General features: G+C 38.8%; 1 protein-coding gene across 2 annotated transcripts in view; it reads right to left on the bottom strand.

The window, feature by feature from the left end:
- SEH1L (SEH1 like nucleoporin) overlaps window positions 1-16,453 on the bottom strand; it is a 33,674-nt gene extending 17,221 nt beyond the window's left edge. For both annotated transcript variants that reach the window (XM_040479473.1, XM_040479474.1), the window contains exons 1-4: window positions 16,227-16,453; window positions 11,020-11,070; window positions 8,518-8,664; window positions 1,384-1,595 (exon numbers count right to left, since the gene is read on the bottom strand). In XM_040479473.1, the coding sequence (XP_040335407.1) occupies window positions 1,384-1,595; window positions 8,518-8,664; window positions 11,020-11,070; window positions 16,227-16,337 (521 nt within the window). In that variant the 5' untranslated portion in view covers window positions 16,338-16,453. The remainder of the gene's footprint in view (window positions 1-1,383; window positions 1,596-8,517; window positions 8,665-11,019; window positions 11,071-16,226) is intronic.
- Between the last annotated feature and the right edge of the window lie 1,365 nt (window positions 16,454-17,818).

The raw sequence follows: 17,818 nt of genomic DNA, 5'->3' as shown, positions 1-17,818 counted from the left end.
CCCAAAAAAAAAAAAAAAAAAAAAAAAAAAAAAAAAAAAAGATATCTCTCTAGTCATACCTTGAGAAGTGGAAAGCTTTATAAATGTGCTAAATGATAAATTCATCTTTCATACAGTGACTATAAATACTGTATAAAGCTAACATAGCAGAATCAAAGGCATAAGTAAATCATTTAAAAATATAATAGCAACTGGGGCACCTGGCTAGCTCAGTTGGTTGAGCAAGCAGCTCTTGATCTCAGGATTGGGGGTTTGAGCCTCATGTTGAGTGTAGAGATTACTTAAAAACAAAATCCTTAAAAAAATTTAAAAATTAAAAAAATATAATAGCAACTATCAGAATTAAAATCTAAAATAAGAACTATTAGGGGCACGTAGCTCAGTCAGTAGGGCATCCGACTCTTGACCTCAGAGTTGGGAGTTCAAGCCCCACGCTGAGCATGGGGCCTACTTAATAAATAAATAAATAAATAAATAAATAAATAAATAAATAAATAAAATCAGAACTATTAGCATTTTTAGAGGGTAGAGAAACTTTTTACCTTTCATTTTATACTCCTCTGTATTATTTGAAATTTTTTCTTTACCAAGTGATTCGTTTTTCTTTTAATTTTTAAAAATAGTTTAATTAAAACCAACTATGATCTAGTCAGAGTCATGCTCTATACAGCAATTAAAAAAATAAGGTAGGACTGGGGTGCCTGGGCGACTCAGTCTGTTAAGTGTCAGATTTTGGCTCAGGTCATGATCTCACAATTCACGAGTTCGAGCCCTACATCAGGCTCTGTGCTGACAGCTCAGAGCCTGGAGTGTGCTTCTGATTCCGTGTCTCCCTCTCTCTCTGCTCCTACCCCATTCATGCTCTGCCTTTCTCTAGCTCGCTCTCTCAAAAATAAAAAGTGAATAAACATTTAAAAAATTAATAAATAAATAAGGTAGGATTAATTATACTAATACATGGGAAAATAGACACAATGTATTTGTAAATGAAAAAGGCAAATTTCAAGTAAGCAGAATGTATGTCTATATGTATCTGTGTGTTTTGGATCTACCTTTACATGATATGTGCATACTGGCATATATTTGTATGTTTATACACACATTAAATATTTCTTTGTATTTACATGGGAAAAGCCAGAAGGTACACACCAAAATATTTACAATGGTTGGCTTCTTCTATGGAATAAAAATAGGGGACGAGAGACATGAAGGGTGCAGGGTAGATTAGGGAGAATTTTTATTCTACACAATTTTTTTTTTAGTAATAAACATAACTACTTAAGAAAAACATTTTAAGGAAATTAAACCATCAAATGCTTAGTTTAAAAATTATGAAATTTGTTTTACTAGGATTACATTATCAGGTTTTCTGTGTAAGCTTACCTTGAAGGGTTCCAAGAAATACAACTACAGCTTAGCTTACATGAAATCTCATGCTGCAGAGACCACTGGCTGAGATTCATAACATCTGGTGCCTCATATATTCTTACTATACCATCTGCCGAACAGGTTGCTAACATAAGACCCATATGCTTAGGAGCAAATTTCACATCGGTAACGGATGTTCTGCTATCCACTAGAGTTGTCCTCTTAACCTGAAAAAAAAAAAATTATTTATATACAAAATAAAGGATCATACAGTGGAAAGAACATAGACTCTGAAATCACACTATTTTACTAGGTATGTAACCTTTGAAAAAGTTATTTAAAAATCACTTAGGCTTCAATTTCCTCCACAGCAAAATACCACATACACAGCCAGCAGTAAGAGTGACCTATAATTAATTATTGCCAGGGTGTCTGTGTGGCTCAGCCAGTTAAGTGTCCAACTTCAACTCAGGTCATGATTTCACAGTTCGTGAGTCTGAGCCCCGCATCAGACTCTGTGGTGACAGCTCAAAGCCTGGAGCCTGCTTCAAATTCTGTGTCTCCCTCTCTTTCTGCCCCTCCCCCATTCACGCTCTGTCTCTCTCTCTCTCTCTCTCTCTCTCTCTCTCTCTCTCTCTCTCAAAAATAAATAAACATTAAAAAAAAATTGGGGGGGGGAATGCCTAGGTGACTCAGTCAGTAAGCGTCTGACTTCAGCTCAGGTCATGATCTCACGGTTCATGGGTTCAAGACCTACCCTGGGCTTTGTCTTAACAGCCCAGGGCCTGGAGTCTGCCTTGGATGCTGTGTCTCCCTCTCTCTCTGCCCCTTCCCCACTCACACTCTCTCTCTCTGTCTCTCAAAAATAAACATTAAAAAAAAAAAATTAAAACAAAATTTTTTTAATGTATAAAAAAAATTTTAATTATTCCCTTTAAGGTAGAAAAAAGTTGACCTTAGAAAGTCTAACTTTATTAAAAGTAGGTACTCTCCCTTAAGCAGACCAGTCACTGAACCAGAAAATGTTCAAATTTTCACATAGGTAGCTTTGTCTCACCAAGTATGCTGCAAGCAGTAAATTAAATGAATTAAGATTTTTTAACAGTTAAGATGGAAGACCTGCAACTTCCATCTTTCAAGCATAAATGCCAGTTAGCCCTGTGTGGATCACCACTATCCACTTTTAAGAGATGGCATTTACTAGAGACCAAGGGAATGAATGGTACAAAGCTGGCATTGTGATAATTACAGAATTCCAATATGGTATGTATAAGCTACTTTCTAACATCTAGATTTCTGACAGACAATATCTACAAAATGGAGAAATCAGCACTTTAGTGTCTATGGTTACTAAAATACATCTTAAGGAGTCTCAATATTAAAAGAATATCACATAAACCCCAAAGACTGTATCTTTGCAAACTCTTGTCTACAAACACTACTGAATAACCAATACCAATACAACCGCTGAAATAGTGAATGATCAATGACTAAATACAATTTACACTTGTATTACAATTTGTTTAACTAAATACAAATGAGTATACAGATATCCCCAGCTCTTCAAAGGTTTGTGTTATGCCACTTTGCTTTTGCAAAAGACCTAATTAGTACCTTTTCTCGCTAACCAAAAGAAATCTGAAGAGCATTTTTGCTTTTGCAAAAAGTGAAAACAGCTTTCAACATTGGTTTTGCAAGCCACTACTTGAAGCACCCTCAGCTTCAACAATAGCACCACCAGCTCCTTCCTTGGGAACTACACAGTATCTCACCATCAAACTGACATAGCTTTGAACTGTCTTTGAGCATCTGTGCTTTATCTCAATTTATGTTATGCATCCATTAGCAAAGTGTATCCTAAGGTATCAGAAAAGCCTAAGAGAAGTTATTTTTTGGTTCTGGGAATGCTCAAAATTTTTTCCATGTAAGTCAGCAGTAACTGCTTTTCCACTTTATGCCATTTCAGCTTAGAAAAGTTCTCTTAAGAATGCTCTACTTTCATATAACAGGGGAAACCTACATCTTTAACTAAGTTCAAGTAAAAACCCTATGTTACTACTTACTCCTCAAGCCAACCCACCACAGATACTGACCCATCTCAGACTGACTGCTAGAAAAATCCCTAGTATAAATTTCTCTTCTCTCCTCCCCTTAAACTGTTGTTTGCCTTAGGGAGGGCCTAGGCCAAACATAAGACGAGCCCCTCCTAACATTAAAAAAAAAAAATTGTAGGGGCGGGGCACCTGGGTAGCTCAGTCAGTTAAGCATCAGACTCTCAGCTCAAGTCATGATCTCACGGTTCATGAGTTCGAGCCCTACATCTGGCTACATGCTGACAGTGAGGATCCTGCTTGGGATTCTCTCTCTCACTCTCCCCCTCCCTCACTCCCACTCTCTGTCTCTCAAAATAAACTTCAAAACAAATTTTAAAACAGGACACCTGAGTGTCTCAGTCAGTTTTGTGTCTGACTTCTGTTCAGGTCATGATCTCAGAGTTTATGGGTTTAGAGCCCCACATGGGGCTCTGTGCTTACAGCTCAGTGCCTGGAGCCTGCTTCAGATTCTGTGTCTCTCTCTCTTTCTGCCCTTCCCTGCTCATGCTCTGTCTCTCTCTCTCTCTCAAAAATAAATAAAACATTAAAAACAATTTTTTTTAATGAAAAAAAAAACTGTAGGGGCACCTGGCTGGCTCAGTTGGTAGAGCGTGTGACTCTTAATCTTGGGGTCATGAGTTCAAGCGCCACATTAGGTATAGAAATTACTTAAGTAAATAAATTTTTTTTTAAAATTTATAGCATGCAAGCTATAAATCTAGAGTAAGTAGAAGACTATGGTATTGCCATTAAGGAAACCCATACAGCAATGGAACAGAATAGAGTCCAGAAATAAACCCTCTATATATGGTCAATTGAGTTTCAATGAGGATGCCAAGACCACTCAAATGGGAAAGGGTGTGGTGTCTCTCCTGATCAGATGGGGGCCCCTAAATGTGGGGCAACCCTAAAGGGTGGAAGCTGGAGGCAAGGGCAGTGAAAGGATTCACCTGAGGCAGAACAAAGGAGATAGAAGTTTATCGAATAGAACACAAGGGAGTTAGGGAGAGGAAAGCAAAGCACAGGCTGTCTGTTATGAGGCAGCAGGTGGCGGCTGCATTTAAAGGAGGAAGGTAAAGGAGGTATGGGGACATATGGAACTTTCCCTTTTTTGGTAACTGCCTGGTTGTAAGTGGCCCATTGGTTAGTTAGGGCCTATGAACACTTTGAGGTAGGCTGACTAATGGGCCTGTTTATATTCACCCAGGGGGTTACTGTGGGCCCTTCTGCCTTGCTTTTTACATTCCATTACGTAAGCCTGTTGTCTAAAAGAGGCCACTACAAAGGGCAATGGGGCAGTCATTCCAATAAAAGATACTAGGAAAACTGGATATTAACATATAAAAGAAAGAAGTTGGGGGAGTCTGGAAAGCTCAGTTGGTACAGCATGTGACTCTTGATCTCAGGGTCATGAGTTTGAGCCCCACGTTGGGGGTAGAGATTACTTTAAAAAAGAAGGGCGGGGTGGGGGGGGAGAGAATGAATGAAGTTGTACCCTTACCTTACACCATATACAAAACTTAAGTAAAAATGAACAAAAGACCTAAATGTAAGAGCTAAAAATTATAATTCTCTTAATATAAAACTTTGGGGAAAGTCTTTATGGCATTGGACTTGACAATGATTTCCTGAATATGACACAAGAAACAAAAACACAGCAAACAAAAGAAAAAATTTAACTGGACTTCATTTTGTACATCAAAGGTGACTGTCGAGAGAGAGAAGGCAACTCACAGAACGGGAGAAAATATTTGCAAATCATATGCCTGAAAAGGGATTAATATCCAGAATATAAAGAAATACCACTCAACAGCGAAAAAAAAAATTGTTTTAAATGGTCAAAGGACTTGAAAAGACATTTCCCTAAAGAAGTAAAGAATTCTGGTAACAATTCCAGTTCGGGGGTTGGGGGAGAACCCCCCCCAACACACACACACACACAATTCTCAGATAGCAGTAAAGCTGTCCAAGAATTCAACTCAATTCTGACTCCATCTACCCAGAAACAGCATCAGATTCCACAGATTAAGAGTTCTATCGTGCAAGACTGCCCCCACTTCGGACACCTAAGCGGCTCTCAAACTTCAGACATTTCCCTTAATAGATTACCAATTTATTATCAAAGGATAGAATTCAGGAACTGCCTGATGGGAGAGATGCATAGAGCAAGGTATGGGGAAAGGGTAAGAAGCTTCTATGCCCTCTCCAGGCTAACCACTCTCCCCACATTTCCACAAGTTCACCAACCCCAAAACTCTCTGAACCATGTTCTCTGGGGTTTTTATGGAGATTTCATTCATTACAAGGACACGACTGATTAACACATTAGCCAATGGCAAGCAATACAACTTCCAGCCTCTCTTACCTCCCCAGAGGCTGGGGGTGACACAGAAAGTTCTAGCCCTCTAATCACAAGGTTGGCTTCACTGGCAACCAGCCCCCAACCTTAGGCACTTTCCCAAAGTCACCTCATTAACATAACAAAAGATACCTTTATCACTCTGTACACTTAGGAAATTCCAAGGGTTCTGGGAGTTGTAACTCAGGAACTGAGTTAGAAAAACCAAATACACATGAAAAATAAATTTCTTATAAATCAAGACATTGCAAGAAGATATACAAATAACCAATTAACACACAAAAATGTGTTCAACATCATTAACCATTAGGGAAATGCAAAAAAAAAATGGAATTTAATAAACAAAACAGATGAACATAGGGAAAGGGAAGAAAACTAAGATAAAAACAGAGGAAGCAAATGTAAGAGACTCTTAAATACATAGAACAAACTGAGGGCTGCTGGAGGAGAGGTAGATGGGAGGATGGGCTAAATGGGCGATGGGCATTAAGGAGAGCACTTGTTGGGATGAGCAGTGGGTGCTACATGTAAGTGATGAATTACTAAATTCTACTCCTGAAACCATTATTCGACTACATCTTAACTAACTTGGAATTAAATAAAATTAAAAAAAAAAAAAAAAGGAGATGCCATTTCACACCCACTAGGATAGCTATAATGGAAAAAAAAAAAAAAAGATAGCAAACATTGGCAAGGATGTGGAAAAACTGGAACACTCCTGCATTGTTGGTAGGAGTGAAAAATGGTACAGTCATTCTGAAAATAATTTAGCAGTTTCCAAAAGTTAAAACACAGAACTACCATATGAGCCAGCAATTCTACTCCTAGGCACATACTCAAAAATATTAAAGGCAAGACTTCAGACAAATATCTACATAACAAATTTCATAGTAGCAATGCTAGCTAGGATGCAACAAGAAGTTAATCAAGTAAGAAGGCTGAAAGGTATCAGCAGAAGGGAAGACGGAAAGGGACAAAAGCAGGGAATAGATTTTGTTTTGGGGAACCAACAGTTCTAACCAAGGAGACACCCAACTAGGTGTCTTACCTGATACTGATAGCCTCTTACGTGATCCAGTGTGAACTGGACTAGACCTGAGGACAAGCAGAGAAGCCCTCAAGTTATCCTGAATCTACTTTTAGCTCCTTATATTAAGATCTCCTATGGGCGGAGTTTTCCACCATTTTTTGAACACTGATGTACACACTAGCATGTTGACATCCTAGGCATGTGCAACTCAAGTGTTTATGCAAGCTCCCTGCCCCTGTCCCCAATACACTGGATAAAACCTTCCTAACTCCACAAGGAGACAGTGCTTTGGGAGCTACCTCTTTGTCTCCTTGTAACAAATAATAAACAGGTTTTTGCTTTCAACACTTTCTTGGGTTGTGTTGAATTTGATGCACCCCAAGTGGCAAATCCCTTGAGTTTGGTTACAGCATTTTTTACAATAGCTAAGAGGTAGGAACAACCCAACTATCAATCTACAGATAAATGGATACACAAAATGTGTCATATACACACAATGGAATGTTATTCAGCCATAACAGGAATGAAATTGATCTTTGCAACAATATGGATGGACCTTTTGCTTAGTGAATCAAGCCAGATACAGAAGGACAAATATTCTATGATTCCATTTATATGAGGTACCTAGAGCAGTCAAATTCCTAGAGACAGAAAGTAGAACAGAGGTTACCAGGGGTTGGGGGAATGGAAAGAGGAGGTACTATTCAATGGTACTGACTTATGCTGGGAAAAATTAAGTTTATATACAGATATTGGTGATGTGTACGCAGCACTGTGAATGCAATTAATGCCACTGAATTGTACACTTAAGTTAACATGATAAATATTATGTTACGTATATCCTACCACAATTTATAATATGCAGCAGAAAAAAAGAGTAGTGTTGATAACATGCAAGCATTAGTGTTGAGAGGAAGGTGGATAGGACTGGTAAACAGAGAAGGAAACACTGTTATTTATGTCCTTATAAAGGCAGAGAATATATCCAGAAAAATACACAAAAAACTTATAATAGTGGTTGACTCTAGGGAGCCAACTGTGTCACTAAAGGGGAGGAAATTGTCACTGTATACATTCATTTATACCTTGTGCCTAATTATCTATTAAAGAAATAAAGAAAAAAAGAAAAAACATTGGAATGGGTCTTAAAGGTAATCTACTTCAATTCCCTCACTTTATAGACATGGAACTTGACTAGTACACACATTATACTCTTATTTAAAATCAAACATCCATGCCCGGCTAGCTCAGTCAGTAGAGCATGAGACTCTTAAAATCAAACATCCAATCAGGGAAGAGCAGAGAATAGCAGAACCAGATAAAGAGTATATTTTATAAGAAAGCAAAGATAACCACAAAGGAGAAAAAACAGTATTTTAATGGATTTTTAGAGTGCACTCACTCTAGGACAATGCAAATACTGCAGATTTATCATGAAAGTTATCATTAAACAATGCCATGAGTGTTCCTGAGTGCCACTTCAGGCCCAAGACAAAATTAAATAAACAAGTAACAGAAAAACATGGAAGAGGAAAAATAGAACTGGTAAACACAGAGAAGAGTGATAACATCTTATCAAGTGCCTAAAGTGTTTTTGGAAAGACTGATGTTCCTTGGAGATCATGCACCCTCCTCCCCAAAACCCCCAAAACCAACAAATGTCTCACCCAATGACTCTGTCCTCGCAGTTTATCATTTGATTCTCCTACTATTTCTTCCCACACAGCAGCTGTTCGGTCAAAAGAACAAGAAGCCAAAACCTGTCCAAATTCAGGATGGGCCCATGTCACACGCCACACAGATCCACTATGTGTCTGAGGAATTATTTAAAAAAAAAAAAAAAAAAAATTTGACTTTACTCATATTTCACACAAAGTTTTACTTGAGGAAACAACACAGATATTTTCAATAAGAGCAGAATGCTATTCAATTTTACATTTAAGTAAAAAATTAAGTTCTGGAAATTTTTAACTTTTAGAAGATATTCTCTACTTAGGATTATGGCCCTTCTGGAGTCAAGTCCTTCTAACATTTTACTAATAAAGAAAAATCCAGCTGGATAAAGTTGACCTCTTCCAGTACTAACAGAGACCTGCTTCAGAGTTTAGCCTTATCAAGCTTTAAAAAAAAGATCTACCAGTCCACCATTTTTTTAACTTGCAAATTCTCTCTACAGGAAACAGCCATCTAATAAAATAAATAAGACTAACCAAAACTGTTTGCTTCAAAAGCCTAACAGTATATAGAAACTACAATAGTAAAATGCTTAAATGACTCTGATACCTGGCTAGACAGTCGACTATTCTAGGAAGTCAGGCAACGAGTGATAAAATACAGAGAAGCCCAAATCCTTGTATTCTGAAAAAATAATTTAAAGCTCAGTAGCGTTACCTGTATTATTTGAAAAATGTCAAATTACTATTCTTCAACTCTCGTGTTGACAAAAGGAAAAAAACAGAAAGGTCTCAAAGCATTTCACATCGGGGCACCTGGGTGGCTCAGTCTCTTAAGTGTCCAACTCTTAATTTCAGCTCAGGTCAGGATCTTGAGGTTCATGAGATCAAGCCCACATGGAGCTGGGAGGACAGCATGGAACCTGCCTGAGATTCTCTCTCTACCCCTCCCCCACTCTCTCCTCTCCTCTCCTTTCTTCTCTCGCCCTCTCAAAATAAATAAATAAATAAACTTAAAAAAAAACCAACAACAAAAAAAAACCTATGGCCTGGGTGGCTCAGTCATTAAGCATCTGACTTTGTTTGGCTCAGGTCATGATCTCATGGTTCATGAGTTCAAGTCCCACATCAGGTGAGCTTGAGCCCCACTTCAGGTAAAACACGAGCCCAGGTGAGTCCCACTTCTTTCTCTCTCTCTCTCTCTCTCTCTCTCTCTCTGAAAGAAAGAAAGAAAGAAAGAAAGAAAGAAAGAAAGAAAGAAAGAAAGAATTTCACATGGACAGAATTTCGTTTGTTCTTTCCAGTAAAAATACAGTATAACAACAAGCATCAGTCCACCAATTATGTTTATAAAATTTGTCTCATGCTTCTGTATATCTAACACTTTCGCACTTAATAATCTCAGAACGCTTTCATAATCATGTAATTTCCACATGGTAAATATGTCATTCAAAGGTAAACTTTGCACTCTTATTTTTTATCCTTTTTTTGGTCTGGTCTTTTTTGTTTCACTTTTAATTATTATTTATATAAGTTACTAGTTAAAGACTACACTAGACCAGTGAGACTGTGTTAAATATTACATTGCCAGTAAAGCACAACCTACCTAAAAACTAAAGATTACAAAGAGATGTTCATCACAATAAAAAGGAAACAACTTATACCAGCTATCACAAGTTGAACAAAAACAGGGTATATTTATTGGTATATTCATGTTTTACTGCTACATTTATGTTTTTAAACAAGCTTTAAAAGCATACCAAAATATTTATGAAATATGTTGTTAAATTAAAAGGCAAGAAATGGAGGTTTCTCTTTTAGAGCGATAGTTTTGGAAATGGGTAAAGGCGGTAGTTGTACCAACATTGTGAATGTAGTAAACGCCATTGTATTGTGTATGAAGGATCAAACTACTGAATTCACAAAATGAATGAACCTCAAGGAAAAGGGAAAGTAGCTAGACACAAATAACTACATATCGTAGAATTCCATTTATATGAAATGTCTAGAAAAAGTAAAACTACAGAGACAGAAAACACTTCAGTGGTTGCCTAGGGCCTGGGTACAGAATGGGAATTGACCCCAAACAGTCACAAGGGAAGTTTCAGGGCCATGCAAGTGTACATAGAAATTTACTAAAATTCGTTGAACTACACATTTAAAACTGATGACTCTAATGGTATGTAAAATTCTACCTGAATAAAGCTGAAAATAAAAACTGTACAAAATATCACAACTATTAAAAATATGCAAAAGAACAGATAAGTAATAAATACTAAAACACTAAAAATAGTTATGTTAGAATGCTATGAAATTGTACGTTTCCCTACTCTCAAATTTTCTGAAGTATATTTTTGATACTTTAGCAGTTAAAATCAAAATATTTTAGGAAAAGTATACATTTTATAATTCTCTCAAGAAGAATAGCAAGTCACTGACGCTACCAAATAAATAGTAACCATCTCAATTTTTTTTAAAATCACTAAAAATACTAACCTTCCAACTAGCAGTACAATGCCAATCCCCATTTTCACTTTTATCCCAGACCTGTAAGAAAATAAGACATATTTTATGCAAAATATTCCTATAAACATGACAAACATAAAGAGTGAATCAGTATTAAGGCAAAAGAAATGAACATAAGTTCACAAAATAATACAACCAGTAAGTAAACATTCATTCAGATGTTTATTAAGAACCTGAGGTGGGGGGGGGGGGGGCGCCTGGGTGGCTCGGTCAGTTAAGCATCCAACTCTTGATTTTGGCTCAGGTCATGATCTCACGGTTCATCAGATCAAGCCCCACATCTGGCTCTTCGCTGACTGTGCAGAGCCTGCTTGGGATTCTGTCTCTCCTCTCTCTGTTCCTCCCCTGCTCATGCTCTCTCTCTCTTTTTCTCTCTCTAAATAAACAAACATTAAAATAAAAGGACCTGCGGAGTGCCAGGCACCAGGTTGAGCAGGAGGGGGTCAAGGAATCTGTGCTCTCATAGGTAACAGAGATAACTACAGTTACAATCAAGTCTCGTTATCGTAGTAGTTGTGTTCTACAATGTTGCTGTGAACACTGAACCAGCAAATACTAAACCACTGCTCTCAGGGGAAATATTTGTCAACTAATCAATACATAATCTCGTTTCATGTATGTATCTATTTAAAGACACTTCTTTAGTGGACATTATTGATTCATTAACACTGAAATCAGAGCCAGCAGCAACTCATGGCAGAGTGAAACTTTCCTAACACACATATTTTCTCTGCAGGGCATATTACAGCCTTCTTGCACCTAAGATCACTAGGCACCCCTTCAGCACTATATATACTTGGGGACAATTTTAGACAGTGAAATCACCAACAAAAAAACAAAAATGTGGAAAATGTGGCACAAAATAGACAATGATAAGGACACTTGTGGGGCCCCTGGGTGGCTCAGTCAGTTAAGCGCCTAACTGGATTTTGGCTCAGGTTATGATCTCATAGTTCACAAGCTCAAGTGCTACATCAGGCTCTGCGCTGACAGTGCAGAGCCTGCTTGGGATTCTCTCTCTCCCTCTCTCTCTTTCAAAAAAACAAAAGACTTGTTTACAGTATGAGAGTCCAAATAAGAAAAGTGTCACTGTAGCAACTTCTTATTCAACATGTCTCCAGAGGCAAGCAAAAATGAACTATTGGGACCTCATCAAAATAAAAACTTCTGCACAGCAAAGGAAAGAATCAGCAAAACTAAAAGGCAACCGACAGAATGGGAGAAGATATTTGCAAACGACATATCAGAGAAAGGGTTAATATCCAAAATTTATAAAGAACTTCTCAAACTCAACACCCAAAAAACAAATAATCCAGTGAAGAAATGGGTAAAAGACATGAACAAACACTTCTTCAAAGAAGACATCCAGATGACTAACAGACACATGAAAAACTGCTCAATATCGCTCATCATCAGGGAAATACAAATTAAAACCACAATGAGATACCACCTCACACCAGTCAGAATAACTAAAATGAACAACTCTGGAAACATCAGATGTTGGCAAGGATGCAAAGAAAGAGGATCTCTTTTGCACTGCTGGTGGGAATGCAAACTGGTGCAGCCACTCTGGAAAATAGTATGGAGGTTACTCAAAAATAAAAAATGGAACTACCCTACAACCCAGCAATAACACTACTAGGTATTTATCCAAGGGATACAGGTATGCTGTTTCAAAGAGGCACATGCACCCCAATGTTTACAGCAATGCTATCAACAATAGCCAAAGTATGGAGAGAGCCCAAATGTCCATTGATGGATGAATGGATAAAGAAGATGTGATATATATATATATATATATATATATATATATATATACATATATATATATATACACACTGTATATATATATACACATGTATATATATATATATACATTTACAATATGTGTGTATATATGTGTATATATATATGTATATATACACATATATATATATACACAATGGAGTACCACATGGCAATCAAAAAGAATGAAGTCTTGCCATTTGCAACTATGTGGATGGAACTATAGGGTATTATGCTAAGTGAAATTAGAGAAAGACAACTATCATATGACTTCACACATATGAGGTATTTAAGATGAACAGAAGGGAAGGGAAGCAAAAATAACATAAAAACAGGGAGGGGATCAAAACATAAGAGACTCAAATATAGAGAACAAACACGGTTGCTGGAGGGACTGTGGGAGGGGGGATGGGCTAAATGGGTAAGGGGCATCAAGGAAGACACTTGTTGGGATGAGCACTGGGTGTTATACATAGGGGATGAATCACTGGAATCTACTCCTGAAATCATTATTCATTATTACACTACATGCTAACTTGGATATAAATTTAAAATAAGTAAATAAAATAAAACAAAATAAAATAGAAAGCAGTGTCACCCTGTTTAACCTCAGTTGGGAACATGCACACCGGGCAACTCCAATTTTTGCTACTCTGCTCATGTCAAGCAAATAACTGAGAATATTGATTTTGGGGTCACAAATTGTAAAGAGTAGGTGAACTCACAAATACACAATTGGCTGATAATGAGGACCAACTGTTTATGTAACAAACAAAAGAAAAATACTTAATCTTACTATCAACAAAAAATATAGATTATAAAAAGACAACATTTTAACCTCTTAAAAAATGAAATGATAAACTCCTCAAAAAACTAAAAATAGAATTACCATATGATCCAGCAATTCCATTTCTGGGTATATACCCAAAAGAGTTGAAAGCAGGTTCTCCAAGAGGTATGTGCATACCCATATTTATAGCAGAATTATCCACAACAGCAAAAAACATAGGAGCAACCCAAGTCCACTGAGAGATAAATGTTAAGCAAAATGTGTTATTTACAATACATACAATGTAATATTCAACCTTAAAAAGGAAGAAAATTCCAGCACATGCTCCAACATGTGCAAACTTCAAAGACACTATGCTAAGTGAAATAATCCAGTCACAAAAAGGACAAATACTGTAGGACTCCACTTATATGAGGTACCTAGTCAAATTCATAGACAGAAAGTACAATGGGGGTAGTAGCTAGGGTGTGATGACAGGGAGAATGGGAAGTTATAATTTAATGGGTACAAAGTTTCAATTTTGCAAAATGAAAAAGTTCTGTAGATAGATGGTGGTGATGATTGCACAGATATGAATGTACTTAATACCACTGAACTATAAACACTTAAATATGGTTATGACAGTAAATTTTACGTGTATCTTACCACAATTTTAAAAATTAGAGAAAAAATGTTAGTAATTCCTGACATGGACAATTATCCTATCAAATCAGTACTTTAACTGTAAAATTGTATAACCTTCAAAAAGACAATCTGCCAATTATTCACAAAAGCTTTTAAAATATTCACTAATTTCTCTACTTGAATTAGGCTAAGGAAATCATTCAAAACACAAATAGCTTAAAGTAATGAAGATTTCCATTGCAATACTACTTCCAAAAAAACCAAAACCTACAAACGGAAAGATTTAGAGATTCAGTAATAAGTGGATGAGGAAAAAAAATCTATGACCTATTCAGTTAACAGACATTAATTACTGCAATATTCAACAACAGGTGGATAGATGAATGTCTAAAGAAAATGTGTACACATACAACAAAATTATCATTCAATCTTAATAAAATTACAATACATACTACAAATATGGATGAACCCTGAAAACATCATGGTAAGTGAAATGAACCAAACACAAAAGGGCAAATACTATATGGTTACATTTATACGAGATACCCAGCAGAGTCAAATTTATAAAGAAAGAGTATTAGAGGGGCACCTGGGTGGCTCAGTCAGTTGGGCTCCTGACTCTTAATTTCGGCTCAAGTCATGCTCTCAGGGGTCATGAGATCGATCCCCATGTCCAGTTCTACGCTGAGCATGGAGCCTGCTTGGGATTCTCCCTCTCTCTCTGCTCCTCTCCCACTTGTTCTCTCTCTCAAAATAAATAAGTAAACGTTAAAAAAAAAAAAAAAAAAAGGAAGAGTATTAGAAGTGACCAGGGACTGGGGCAGGGTAGAAAAAGGAGTTATTGACTAGAGTTTTACTTTAGAATGATGAAAAAGTTCCAGAGATGTATAGTGGTGACGGCTGCACAACATGAATGTTATGCTTAAGGCCACTGAACTGTAATGTAGATCTAAAGATGGTTAGCTTACCACAATAAAAAAAAAAAAAAATTAAGTGATTTTAAACCTTTTAGGAATTAGAACGCTATAGTTATTCCATGTATTTGGTGACACCACTTTTTCGAAAGGGAACACCAGCTGTAATTCATCATTGAGGGATCACTGGTATCAAACTTGACTCATGTGAAAGGCAAGTAATAAAAACTATCCTTCAGATTTTCAGTTATTTTGGAGTTGTTGAAAATGCAAATAATCCGAACTCCAGCTTTCATCTGCAAGTCTATTGTCGGTAACGTTCTTAAATCTAAATTCTTAAATCCCAAAGACCATCCTCTTATCACAGAAAATTCTGGTCAAAGTAGTGCAGACACTTACATGAACTGTATGAAACAAGCACTCCATTTCTTTAATAGCAAGTAGAGAACTTCATTGGATATAAATGGATTTGTTTCCTATATGAACGCAAGGAGAGAACAATCTCAAGATGAGCAACAAGCTCATCACAGCACTTGAGACAACACGGTGAACCGACTGCATTACAGGTGGCGAGGCAGTGCTCGCTTCGGCAGCACATATACAGGTGGCGAGGCAAAAGCCTCTGGCTGAACCAGTGTGGTAACAGGACAAGTACTCCCCCACCCGCGCAGTCTGACAAATTCTTCTCGCAGACTAAGCCGAATCTCTAGCTCTCGCCCACAATGACCCAAACCTGCAGGAGGTAGAACCCGCGTGCTGCCCAGGGCCCCACTGGCGGGAGCGCGCACGTGGCTAAGACGCCTGCCCGCCCTCCCCCTCCGCGCAAGCGCAGAGCAGAGTGAGAGCGGGGGAGCGGCTGTGACCCCACAATACTGGGGCAAGCACGGCGGAGCAGCCCAGCCGCCCACACTCCTTGGGTTCCAGACCTCGTGTCCAACGGCGTGCCTCAAAATCCGAGGTAGTCCCCTTTCCACGCGCCGTTCCCTCCGCTCTAACAGCGGGTCATGCAAGTCCCCACTCCCCCTCCTTCTGGGCTCGGCCCCACCCAAAAGCTCCGCGCGCACCTTGACGCTCTGGTCACTGGAGCAGGTAGCCATCCGTCGCCCGTGGAAGTCGAAAGAGACATCATGGATGAGATCCTTATGGTCCGCCGCGATACTGCGCGCCACAAACATGGCTTCCGCCGGGCCCGCGCCTGCTCCGTCTGCCCCTCCCACCTCCGAAGAGGGCGGCCGCGGCAGCGCGCGGACCGCAGCCCACCAGGACCACGCCGCCGCCGGGGCGCGCACAGCGCGAGCCACCCGCGCCCCCGCGCCGTGCCCCACCCCTTTGCCCGTCATGCCCCGCGAGGCCAGGGCGAGGACGACTGCGCCTGCGTTTCCTGAGTCTAACCGCGGCAAGGGCTTAGGAGAGAGTGCCCTTTCCTGAGCTGTAATGAAAATTAAAGGAATTCATTGTTGAAGTATGATAATTGGGAAAACTAAGAAAATTAGAAACACCATCTACAGTCCTGGGCCCTGAGTCAGTATTGGTCAGCGTCATTCCCCACCGCCCTCAAACACGGGCTGAATGCTCGGAAGAAGTGGAGAAGAAAAGGAACTTTGCTGGGACAACTAAGGAGCAATGAAGGGTGGAGAGTCACCAGAGGAGTACAGGCTCAGCCGAAAAGTAAAGACCGGGGGAATAGGATTGACAGGGAAAAACTGGGGGGTTATGGAGGTGGAAGAGCAGGTGTGAGGGACAGAAAAGGGAAGGATCCGAAGTCAAAATGTTTAAAGATTTCACAGGTAGAACAGGCTTGGTAGTGTCAAGTATCAAGATGTGGGCAGTGAGATAATAGAAATTAGAAAGTTCTTCATAAAGAGGGGAGCCTGGGTGGCTCAGTGGAGTAAGCATTGGACTCTTGCTTTTGGCTCAGGTTCTGATCTCAGGGTTGTGGGATGGATCCCCACAGTTGGGCCATTGGGTTCCGGCTGGACTTGGAGCTTGCTTAGGATTCTCTTTCTCTGCCTCTCTCTCTCTCTCTCTCTCAAAAAAATAAAAATAAAAATAAATAACTTCGTGAATGTATATTCATGAAGAAACTAGAAAGTTGAAGTCATCTAGGAAAATGAATGGCAGGATCCGAAATGAACTGAAAGACTGGGGAACCTGCAGCCAGAGTTCCCAATAAAGAAATAAGTCAAGAGAAAAAAAAAAAAAAAAAAAACCTGAGAAGAGGCCAGTGAAGAAGAGCCCTCAAATCAAAGATTCTGTCAAACCCAGGAAGTAGAGAGATGCAAATTTCCCTTGCCTAGCTGAAAATAGTGCATTCCAATGAAACCTTTTCTAAGCTGAAATGGCATGAAGGGAAGAACCAATTACCATAAATGTACATGGAAGGTTTTTTTGAGAGTTCCCAGACTCAATAAGTGATATAGGCTTTTCTGATACCTTACCACACATCTTGTTAATGGATACACAAGTCAGCATAAGGCACAAATACTCACAGGCACAGTTCACAGGTCTGGCTGCTTGGTGCTCAGATGCTGTGTAATTCCTAGGGAAGGAGCTCGGCAGCGCCACTGATGCTCACCTTTAGTGCCACTTCTAAAACAGCCAGCTGCAAAATAAACACTGATAGTTTTGCTCTTCACCGCTTTCTGAAAAGTGAAAA

Source organism: Herpailurus yagouaroundi, unplaced genomic scaffold (genome assembly GCF_014898765.1).
Source record: "Herpailurus yagouaroundi ecotype Mexico unplaced genomic scaffold, PumYag 142, whole genome shotgun sequence".
Taxonomy (NCBI): Eukaryota; Metazoa; Chordata; class Mammalia; order Carnivora; family Felidae; genus Herpailurus; species Herpailurus yagouaroundi.
Note: the sequence above shows the minus strand (reverse complement) of the source record. Positions and strands in the feature narration are given on the sequence as shown.